Here is a 12,159-nt window from a genome sequence, read left to right as displayed (position 1 = left end):
ATTAAACCAGATAGTGAAAAAGGATGCCCATTTTGTCTGAAGTGCACTTGACAGCATCTAGAGAGATGCTTTGTATCAGCCATATGGACCATAGAGAGAAGAGGCAGGAAGGGACTCATTAATATCTATGTGATAGTGTTGTGGGCATGCTCTGTAACCTATGCAGAGGTCATTATGCAGGGAGGGAGAGGAGGTGAGCTGTGACACCACGTTCTGTACAAAGCTATCCTGTGCCATATACATATATTAAAATATATATACTATTCTGCCTTTTTACTAATATATACAGAGCAAGATTAGCAAACCTTTGCTATGGCGAAAAAAAGCCCGACTAATAGCTTACCTGGCCTGAGTTTTAGCACAAGCTTCTGTGGAGTGATTTGTGTTACATGATCGCTGTTTTTCTGAGCTCCTTCGGTAAGAGGATTCTTCCTGTGGGTTTCTACTTTGGATACAGGAAATTCAATGTGGTTTGCTGGGCATCCTTTAGCTAGCAGCCCTTCAGGAGTGTCGCACCGAGCCGAGACTTCCAAGGGATCAGTAAAATTCTGCAGAGGCACAAATAAACCAGTGAACAAATGCAATCCATAAACCTGTGGTGTGCACTGAATAGAACAAGTACATGAGCTGACCAACTTCTATTCGTACTCATTGTATTGTCTATTCAAGTCTAAAGGGCATTTGGGTGGTGAGATGATCAGGCAAGAACCTTCGTAAGAATGTGAAGCTACATCAGATCAGTTGATGATTTACAGTATTTTTTGTGCAGCTGAAAACATTATCAGCGCATCTCACCATAGGACTCGGGAATGTGCTGCATGCAATGAGAATACTGTATTGGGGACGAACCATCACATTAACAATCAATCAACCCCAAAGCAGATTATAGTAGCCTGTGTGAAGGCCCTTTAAATGAGTGTTGATGTCATTGGCTGCAATCACAAGGCAGTCCCAGCTGCCATCACCGAACTACAAATGACATCACAACAGAGGCTTCAAATGATTGTTACAACTGGAATATAGAGTTTACATTTTAGTATCAAATGCAAACACACAATCTTAGTCTTCAAATGACACCAGGATCATGACTGTAGCTGCATTATTCGAGGAGCAGCACTCATTTGAAGTTGGAGAGCAGGATGAAAAGTTTTACTTTCTAGGTCTGTGTCTGTGTCTGTGGAGGGGAGGAGGGAGGACTTGTAAGTGAGAGCAGGAGGACGCTGTTTGTTACTGTCACCTCTCCCTCTGTGAGTCTTCTAGGGACTTGGTGGGTGTAATTCATTACATTATATTACATTGTCTACTTGATATCATGCAAAGTTAAAAAAAAAAATTGTTCTTGCATATCTAACTTCCCCAATTTGATATTGTCAGTCAGCAGGCAGATCTGGATCCACCTTGCTACACACTGCTTTGGCCTTAGTTGTCCCGCGCCGAAACGTTTTTTTTTTTTTTTTTCAACCCCCCCCCCCCCCCCGTTCGGCGCGAGACAACCCCGATGCAGGGGTTAAAAAAGAACACCGGACAGCGCTTACCTGAATCCCCGCTCTCTGGTGACTTCTTACTTACCCGGTGAAGATGGCCGCCGGCATCTTCTCCCTCCGTGGACCGCAGGGCTTCTGTGTGGTCCATTGCCGATTCCAGCCTCCTGATTGGCTGGAATCGGCACGTGACGGGGCGGAGCTACACGGAGCCCCATTGAGAAGATAAGAAGACCCGGACTGCGCAAGCGCGTCTAATTTGGCCATTAGACGGCGAAAATTAGACGGCAACCATGGAGACGAGGACGCCAGCAACGGAAGAGGTAAGTGAAAAACTTTTGATAACTTCTGTATGGCTCATAATTAATGCACAATGTACATTACAAAGTGCATTAATATGGCCATACAGAAGTGTATAGACCCACTTGCTGCCGCGGGACAACCCCTTTAACTGAAGAGGCAGCACCTGTGGAACCCTGACATTCACCCTTGACCCCTTCAAGTGGGAAACTGTGTTTTCTGTGGGAGACCATAGCCGTTAGTGACTCAGTCGAAGAATTGTGACTGCTGATGCTGCATAGAGCTGAAGTGTGGTGCCTGATGGTCTGAACAGGCGCTTATGCAGAAACATAGCATTGGTCGGGGCTGATGGCACAGTAGGAACAACGAATTCCAGGCAGGCAAAAACAAAGTCCAGTAAATGGTGCTGAGGATAAGGAGGTCAGAGGTCAGAATAAGGCCTCCTGCACATGGCCAGATTTGCATTGCAGAATCCGGAGCAGGCATCCACCTGCAGATTTTGCAGCACATATCTGCCATAGCATGCTATGGAGAAATGTTTTTTCCTGCCCATGAGCAGGAACCAATTGCGATTTTCTGCTCACGGTGGAAAAATCGCAGCATGCTCTATTTTTAGGTGGGCAGCTTCCATTAAAATCAATGGAAGCCATCCGACCCGCGGTCCTTCTGCAATCGTCATTGCAGAAAGGTCGCGGGATCTGCGTTATCGCCTAGTGACGGCGGAGCATAATCTGTACTGCGCATGTGCGGACAGGTACACGGAGTCATCGGCTGGGCACAGGGTCTGATTCTGCTACCGGATCCTGCCTGCGGAATCCGACCCGGTCGTGAGCAGACGGGCCTAACTGGAGGTCCGAACAGAAGTCAGAACCAAAATACACAAATGGGCTTTATCCAAAACAGTAGCAGGAGATCAAATTACTTAGGCATCCACCCTAGGCAGATGCTGTGACAGGATTGGAGTGGGACAGGATTAAAGAGCACACACCAGCCCTTTAGGAGAGAGGGTGGGAGCAACGCCAGAGAGCAAGCAGATGAGTACAGAAAGAAGTATGTGGATGTCAGCGACAGCCAACTGTGACCTTGGCAGCAGGTAATTGAGCTGGACGGCGGTGGTGCACCGCGCCAGATGTGTTTGTAGACATAGCCCACACATACACATCTGAGCTCCCACTAAGAAAAAAAAAGCTACAATATATCTGGTTCCTACCCAAAATTTCAAGTGAAAACCTCCCAAGTGATCTCAGGCTTTTATGTTCATATTATATAGCCATAGGGAATCCCAACCCTTAATATCTAATTTCCCAGCAGTACAAAGAGATGGTAAGATTCTGCATTGATGAGGTCTGGACATCTCGAGGGCACTCCTTGACTTCCGCCCAGACAAAAATATTGATTCATTTTTCCATTTATCTCTAAAGCAATCTCGGAGTCTAATTCCGTTGTATTAGATGAATGATGTATTTTTTTCAGCAGGAAGTGAATCTCGCAGCGAGTGCCCTTAAATGGCTCAATGAATTCCTCCCACTGTTTTGTCTGTCTGAAGATATTCACTGTAATATAAGGCAGAAAGATGCTGTAACAAGAGCTTCATGTCGGATGACTCACAGTCAATAGGAACACCTGAGCTGTGCGAATATTGGACGAAGCAGAAACAAAAATATACATAATTCGGGGGGCATTGTCATTCCTATGATAAATCCAGTGAAATGAGGCACTGTGGGCCCAGGAGAGAAAACTATTCTCAAGCCACTACATAGCATTGAGCGAACCAAAAAATAGAAACTCTGCTTCTAATTCAACTTTGCTAAAAGTTTGGTTCAGCGTAAATCCAAACCTCAGTTGGTTCATCTCAGCCAAACCCACTAAAATGTCCCTTTCCTTTACATACACCAGCTTTAGGGATATTGGTAAAGTTTGGGTTCAGTTCAAACTAATTCAGACATAAACCAAATTTTTTGCCCAAATTTGGTTTACCCCGAACAAACCAAACTTTTAAAATGTTCACTCATTACTAGTGGCCATTCAGATTCGCAGCTGTCCATGTAGCATACATGATATGTACTGGGACTTCTTGTTCTCTTCATGAGACAAAACCTTTTTAATGCTCCTCTCTTGATGGCTTGAGCCGCGTCAATGATTCATATATGGTGGGACTGTAAAGACATTGCCTCATGTTGGAAAAAAGCACAGCAGCCACTTTCCCATATGTGTGGTTATCATAGTATTCTAAATCCAGGCCTAGCATTACTGTCACCAGAATGCTGGCAATTCCCAGTCTACCACATAGTAATTATCCTACATTCACTTATTGCGTTTAGTGCCAAAACAGTTAAATATTGGCAAAGAAGAAAAAAAAATCTTGCCAGTGTATCTGAAATCATAAATGGTATGAATAAAAACGGCTGGTCTAAAGCTATGAGACTTCTTTCAAGGAAGAGTTAAAACATAAATGGCACATTATATCCAAATATAACAACAGCTATAACTTCAAGGCTATGTTCCCCTTAAATTTTTTTTTATTAATGTGTTTTTGGAAATGAAGACTTTTTGTAATTGGCTTTATTAAAAATTGCTGATTTGTTTGTATTGTTTTTAAGGCACTGCAGACTAGAGGACTGAAATGTTTCTAAATTCTGTCATAGTAAACTGACTTCTTCCCTAGCTTGCTCCCTTCTTGTGAACCTGCATTCACTGCCTCTCTGCTGAGCTATTACAGAGGGCTGTATGACCATGCAGGGGATAGTCGAGAAAGCTACTATTACAGAGGGCTGTATTACAGTTCTGGGGGGATAGTGGGGGAGATCAGAGCAGAGAAAGCTACTATTACAGAGGGCTGTAATTCACTCTGGGTGAGTTTTCTTCTCTTATCAACACTGCAAGGTAACAGACCAGCAGCTACTCAGAGAGAGGATGAGAAAGCTGTATAGTATTGAGTGGACGTGGTTATGCTACACAGCCTCTGAAATAAGAGAGGAGGGGGAGCTGAGCTTGTACACCTTAAAGGGGTTTTCCCATTACCTTAAATTGCTTTACCGCTACTCTGTCCTTCTGGGTTGCTACTGACCAGGATTGTGACTGCTGCAGCCAATCACTGACCACAGTAGTGACTTTCTATAGCCAGTGATGGCTTCAGCACTCCCATGTCCTAGTCAGCAGCAACAGGAAAGCACAGAGAAGCTGTGAAGTCATTTTAGATAATGGGAAAACCCTTTCATGACAGAACAGCTGATCAGTGTTGGGAAAGCCCCCAGATCAGGAACAAGCAAAGTATGAGGCTTTGTAAATACAGGAGAAAGAAAACCGAATGCAAAAATGACAGATAATAGGGACTTAAAGGGGTTGTCCCGCGCCGAAACGGGGTTTTTTTTTGTTTTTTTTTAACCCCCCCGTTCGGCGCGAGACAACCCCGATGCAGGGGTTAAAAAAACAAACCGGAGAGTGCTTACCTGAATCCCGGCGGTCCGGCGTCTTCATACTCACCTGCTCAAGATGGCCGCCGGGGTCTGCTCCCTCCGTGGACCGCAGCTCTTCTGTGCGGTCCATTGCCGATTCCAGACTCCTGATTGGCTGGAATCGGCACGTGACGGGGCGGAGCTACACGGAGCCAGCATTCTGCACGAGCGGCTCCATTGAATACAGCAGAAGACCCGGACTGCGCAAGCGCGGCTAATTTGGCCATCGGAGGCCGAAAATTAGTCGGCACCATGGAGACGAGGACGCCAGCAACGGAGCAGGTAAGTATAAAACTTTTTATAACTTCTGTATGGCTCATAATTAATGCACAATGTACATTACAAAGTGCATTAATATGGCCATACAGAAGTGTATAGACCCACTTGCTTCCGCGGGACAACCCCTTTAATAAGAAATGTGTGTATTTATTTTTCATACACAAACATTTCCATAGCCTTTATAAAGTAACGGCACTTTTAAAAAAAACTTTTGACATGCCAGAGCGACATGTCAAAAGTTTTGCTCAAGGATGTGGGTAGGGGTCAGGCTGCCGAGACCCCTACCCACTAATTGCTGAAATGATATGGCTGTAATGCTTACCAGAGTGCGGTCTATGCATTTGATTAGCAGAGAGTACATAGCCCAGTTCTTGGGGTCCTTTTACACCAGACAACCTGCTGGGCACAAATGCCCAACAGGTTGCCTCAGCCATAATTGTCTGTGTACTTTTACACAGAAACAATGATCACTGGTGAATGGAGGCGAAGTGGATGAGGGATCATGACCGCCTGCCTGCCTCCATTCACAGTAAACAGGCAGTTGTTCATAGATGAGCGACTGCCTGTTTACATTCTTGTCCGTTGTCCGAGTGCATGCATTTAGACTGAATGACAATCATTCAGGTTCTCACTGGATGTGGGAATCTGAATGATTTATCAGCCTTTGTAAAAGGGCCCTTAACCTACCCGTACACCTTCAACAATTGACTGATAAATGATCATTCACCTGACAGCTATTTCCATCATCTCCCCTATACCCATGAACATTCGGCTTATTGATTGTTCGTGTGTTTAGGAAGGTAAGCCACAGCCAGAGAGCTCTAGCACTGGCTTATCTCCCAGGAAGACTAAAATTCATTGTGTGCCCTGAATAATGAGCTGCCCCTATAAAATTAGAGAGTTATTCAAACCTGCCATTATAGGTAAGTTCAGGCATCTAAAATCTATTGTGTATGTGGGCTTTCCATGACACCCACTCAGTGATCATACAAAGAGGAAATGCAGATTTCCTGAAATTGGGAAAGAAATGACCTAAAATCTACGGGTTTCACATAACATTTCTGCCTACACTACATTTACAATAGCCCATATCTGCAGCTGTCTAAGCTGTCACTTGTTTTTGTGATGATACGGACACTTTAAACACTTTGGAAATCTTTTGTACACAAATCTTACTGAAAAAAATTATGCTCTTACCTGTTTTTTTGCATTGAGTTTTCCTGCTCATGCATTTAGAAAGCCTCATACTTGGTTTGCACACTCTCTTACATTCAGGTGTCTATCTCAGGGTGTTCCCAGCACTGATCAGCTGGTAATATAGTATATTAGACCGAAAAAACACATATGTCCATCAGCCAGTCCCTCCACATTCACCCTGAACGATTATCGCTCAAATTTGTTCTTTTGAATGAATTTTGAGCAATAATTGTTACAAGTAAATGGGCCTTTAGAAGGGTATGCTAGCCTTGAACTAGGTTCAATTTGTGAGACTAAATAGATAATTTCCTTTAACAGAACTTTGTTTACTTATTGTGGATGTATGACATGTTAAAACACATTCACCTGTACACAAAGCTTATTAAAGGCTGTAGATGGTGGTTTATCCCACTCCATCCAGAAAGAGTCTGCAAAAATTAATAATACGTAGGACAGCTGTAAAGAAAGCTGACAGAAACAAACAGGCTGTGCCTGAAGCATTTCACGGTAACATAATATAAAAGTACAATTCTTGTCATGCTACACCAGTTTACAGATTCACCTTTTGAGAACACCACGCACACTGTGGTCCTAACTTCAGGCAGTCTTCACAAGTCATTGTACTTCCCAGAGAACAAGTACCTAAAATCCAGTAAAGAAGAGAAGGACAAATATAATAACTATTTGTGAAATGTAGCAAGTGAGATGAATAAACCTTTGTTTGGCTACAAAAAGTTTAACTTTAAAGCAAACTGAGAACATTTCAGACACACAGAGCAGATTTAACAATAACGTAACAGGGATAGATTTCATGTTTTAAAGGAAAACTAAAAAAAAAAAACTGTTTCTGCATTATGCCAAGTGTAGGGCAAAGGCTGAAATCATGGACCATCCCTTAAAGGGAAACGGTCACCAACTTGGAGCACTATAGACTAAGTTGTGATGCTCTTAGGCCAGCTTCCAAGGAGTCCAGGGATATGGTTTTTATACTCGCCCGACTCTCTGTTCCCATGCTGTCACTCGTGGAAATCTATGTCCATGGACTCATCTCTGCAGCTGTGCACACACCTACTCCCATGGGGAACAGTGTTTGTGTGCGCAGCCTGTAGACATGAGTCCACTGGTGCCAACTTATACGGGTGACAGCATGGGAACGGGGAGCCAGGAGATTATAAGAACTGCATCCTCAGAACCTGGCCTTGAGCACTATAACATAGTTTTTGGAGCTTGTAGCTGGTGACAGGTTCCCTTTAAGGCCCTGCAGTAGGTGTAACACAGTGGAGGAGTTGGTAATGTGATTGCACTTAAAGCTTGTCCTAAAATGCTCCAAAATTTGGTGCATAATGTCACTTCAAGTTTTAGACCCATTTATGAAGCAGATGTACCAAAAAGGATAATCCATTGCATCTCAGTGGTGGGGAATAGTGGAAAGCGGTTTGACTTGATAGGAAAAGGGGAGGGGGGGGGGTGAACATGGGTCAACATGTAGACCTAGCCTGATTAGACAGAGCGTTTTTATCTTTTTTTTGCTGAACATTTTAGACAGGGTGCCAGTGAAATATTTTTAAAATCTTTATTTGTTCGAGTACCAAAATGACTAGATTACCTGTCGCTGGTCCACTGCACCGTTTTCGTACTGAACCGCCAGTTCGTTGCTCCAATTTTGCTCACTCAAGATGGCCATCGTAATCTTCTGACTACCTTATTCTTAGTGTGCATTGGCAGTGTATTAGACTATTGGTTCACTGCCCTCTGATTGGCCAGCGCTGCTCATGTGACTGATAGTGTGCATTAGGTAGTTAGAAGATTGCGGTTGGCATCTTTGAATCGGCAGATCTGCAGGAAAGCTTTGCAGAGTACCAACAATACGTAATATAAGACCCCTCCCCACCCATCCTCTGGCCCTGGACAAAATTATTGTTCTAAAACTGATGGGTCGATTCAGAAAGCTTTGGCTCTCAATGTAACGTCTAATATTATGTATGGCCGTTTTTTAACAGTGAAATCTATCAGGTCCCCTTTGCTAACCTACTGTATCTGCAAGTGTAGAGGGCGGGCCGCTGAGCTCAGGGAAAATATATAATTTTGATTTAATTTAGTATTTCCATGTAAAAGGTTCAATTAACTCTGTCAAGACTCGCAGGAAAAGTCTTAGAGTTCTGGATTCTCCACCTACAAGCAGTAAGGCTATCTACAGTACACACAGGCGAGCTCCATATTGGGCCGAGAAACTCCGCCCAATATCACGCTCGTAAGCATGTAATTTACCCGCGGATGCGAGGCGATTTTCAGGCAAAAACGCTTCTCTTCTGTGAAATTCCAACCCTCTTGTGGAAGGAGGATTGGAAGTGTTTCCCATTGATTTCAGTGGGAAACCTCGAATCGCACTCGCAACACAAGAGCCACGTGATATATTAAAGGCCCCATTGAAATCAATGGGTAATGCATTCCGAGGAACGTATAGGACATGCTGCAATTTTTTTTTTCCCATGCGGGAAAACATTGGTCATGTACATGACTCCATTTAAAAGAATAGGGTTGATATTAGGGTGCGTGGGGTATGGTAGATTAAGACGAAAATGTTATTGACAAAGTGACTACTCTTCTCATTTACAGTCATTTTTACTGTATATTTCTATTCCAAGCCTAGCTATTTGTTAGCCGCGATTTCTATAGTCAGAGATTACAAATGTTTATTTAACCGTGGTGTTTTGGCTCTGACAGTTTTATATTTCACATTTACTACTTCTTACTTTCCTTGCAACGATGGGGTCTGGGTTTGAATCTGACCAGCTTCAACATTTGCATGGAGTTTATATGTTCTTCCTGTCTTTGTATGGGTTTCCTCCAGTTTCTTCCCAGACTCCAAAAACATGCTACTAGGTGGATTTGGAATTCAGATTGTGAGCCCCAATGGGGATAAGAAACGTTATAAGTGAGAACAATCTCTGCACAGCCCTGCAGAATATGTTGGTGCTATAGAAGTGTATAAAACGTGTAAATCTACGAACAGTTTAGCGCTGCTATTGAGACAGTTCTTTATTTTGGCATTAATTTAGAGTATAAAACACTAAAACTTTTCTAGGGTCTTTGAATTTCATCTTCATACTCACTTTTGAGGGGCTCAGTGCAATAATGTGACATCCCTGCTCAGACTGTTTTTGAGAAATTTGCGAATTTAAAAAAAAAATAAGTTTGTAGCGCACGTATCTGCTCTAAACCCCTCCCCTTATTTGTATATTGGGCTATTTTCCTACCTCTGTTAAAATTTCAGTTTTTCTGTTCCATCAGAGGAACAGAAAAATGTAAAAAATGGAGTGACAAATACATCACACACTGGACACCAATGGTGTATGACATACCCAATTAACTATAACGGTTTAGTCCGTTTTCGGTCCCCATGTTGACATTTTTATCAGAAAAAATAGCGCTGCACATATTGTCATTAGAGATGAGCGTGTATACTCGCTAAGGGCAATTGCTCTAGAGAGCATTGCCCTTAGCGAGTACCTGCCCGCTCGAAAGGAAAGGTTCGGGTGCCGGCGCTGGGGAGCGGTGAGTAGCGGCAGTCAGCAAGGGGGAGCGGGGGGGGGGGGGGGGAGAGAGGGAGAGAGAGATCTCCCCTCCGTTCCTCCCCGCTCTCCCCCGCAGCTCCCTGCCCGCCGCCGGCACCCGAACCTTTCCTCTCGAGCGGGCATGTACTCGCTAAGGGCAATGCTCTCTCGAGCAATTGCCCTTAGCGAGTATACTCGCTCATCTCTAATTGTCATTTATAACAAAATTCTATCATGAAATCTCCGAACGAAGCTTTGAACAGGGACTAAATTACTCTACTTTTCCGTACCAGTTCTCTAACCACACGTAATCTCTTACAAGAATATACAATCATGCTTCAAACATATCAGTTGCCTGCGGGGACCTCAATTTGGCCGGTTTCCCATCTGCGTTGGAACCTTCAGCTGAGGGTTCCATCACAAAGAAGAAGCTGGTCAGCTGGGGGGAAAGTGAACAGTCCCCATTATAGTCAGTGTTCCTGGATGGTTCTATCCAAAGATGGAGCCACTTGGCCGAAGGGATTCCTCTTTCCCTGAACGGAGCAGGAAACCGGAATCCCCAATGCAGATGTGTAACCACCACTAGTTAAAGAGCGGTTTTCAAACAAATCACACAATATTATTTATTATTACATTATGGTGAAAATAACTAAAAACGTATCCTATTTTAAAATATCTGCACAGAAAGATAACAAAATGAACTCTACGTTGTACCTGCGACATTACTATTCATATTTTATCATGCAAAGCATATTCTTGCTGTAGATGTAGCAGAGCTGAATTTGTCATTGAACTGAATTTATCTGCAGTCCTTCCTGTGTGAGAACACAAAACACATCCTCATGTCACAGAAGTTTGGATGAATGACACTCAGCTCTGCTACATCTGATACTATAGAACCACAGCACGTCATCTTCAGAATTAACCTTCGTCTTACCTTGTGCATAAGTTTTTCCATGCAGAAAAAGAGTTAAGAGCCAAATCAATTCAATCCCCATTCGTTTTTGTTTTTTTTTAAACTTCAGGCTGAGTTAAATAAATGGAAACATAAAAGAAAAAAAAAAGTTTTCAATCATCTTTTGTTGCAAAGAATATTCTTCAAGTATCTAATGAGTTACTAGATTGCATTACTTACATTCCTTGTATCAGAAAAATAACGTGCTCAAGCAAACGGCGAGCGGAGAACGTAGGTTTACAAAGAATGAAACTTTCCAAGCAGGTACAAACACCTTTCAACTTGGACGTATCACTTCCTTGTTTCCCTTATAAGGAATCCAGGTACATTACCTAAAGAAGGTGGGGACACTCAGCCAGGTAACAGGACACTTCTCACGGTCCTAAGACTACATGTGTTTCCTCAACCTGTCTTCTTGGCACAGTCTTAAGGCCATAGCTCACATTTCAATCAGCACAGTCAAAACTTTGTTCTTACACTTTCATCTGCACAATCCCGGTAGGAATGTGGATTTTTTCTTTGGTAACATACTTTTCTAAGCGCTCTCTTTACTGCAGCGCAGGCCCACAAGGATTAATGAGGACTTCAAGAGATGAAGGGTTAAAAAGAGAGAATCGCATTAAGCTTGCAGCGCATGCTGTGCTCTACCCAAGACGGTGAAGGATATTATTTTTTTATATCAAGCCCTGAGCAGCGATGCACATGAAACTATTAAGATTGCTTCCGTGCGGGCCAGATTTAATAAGCCAAACATGTGATGCAGATCAATTTAGTTCTGTGCAAGAAGGTTTTATAGTGCATGAGCCGCGCAAAATATGTATATAAACAGATACGCCAAAGAAGATTATGTGTAAATGTGCTGCTTCCTTTTATTTTGTGGATGTGCCAGGTATAGAAGTCATTCTGGGTTGGAGATGGCATCATGCCATGTGCTAATA

The 12,159-nt window shown here is 43.2% G+C and overlaps 1 protein-coding gene across 1 annotated transcript in view; it reads right to left on the bottom strand.

Moving 5' to 3' along the window:
• The window catches only part of ITGB6 (integrin subunit beta 6), a 79,165-nt gene extending 67,657 nt beyond the window's left edge, over window positions 1-11,508 (bottom strand). The window contains exons 1-4 of the mRNA XM_066575954.1: window positions 11,402-11,508; window positions 11,204-11,292; window positions 7,275-7,354; window positions 344-548 (exon numbers count right to left, since the gene is read on the bottom strand). Coding sequence (XP_066432051.1) covers window positions 344-548; window positions 7,275-7,354; window positions 11,204-11,264 — 346 coding nt within the window. The 5' untranslated portion in view covers window positions 11,265-11,292; window positions 11,402-11,508. The remainder of the gene's footprint in view (window positions 1-343; window positions 549-7,274; window positions 7,355-11,203; window positions 11,293-11,401) is intronic.
• Window positions 11,509-12,159: the final 651 nt, after the last annotated feature.

The sequence above is a fragment of the Eleutherodactylus coqui genome, chromosome 8, assembly GCF_035609145.1.
Source record: "Eleutherodactylus coqui strain aEleCoq1 chromosome 8, aEleCoq1.hap1, whole genome shotgun sequence".
In the NCBI taxonomy this organism is placed as follows: Eukaryota; Metazoa; Chordata; class Amphibia; order Anura; family Eleutherodactylidae; genus Eleutherodactylus; species Eleutherodactylus coqui.
The sequence above is the reverse complement of the archived record's forward strand: the minus strand, read 5'-3'. Positions and strand labels throughout refer to the sequence as shown.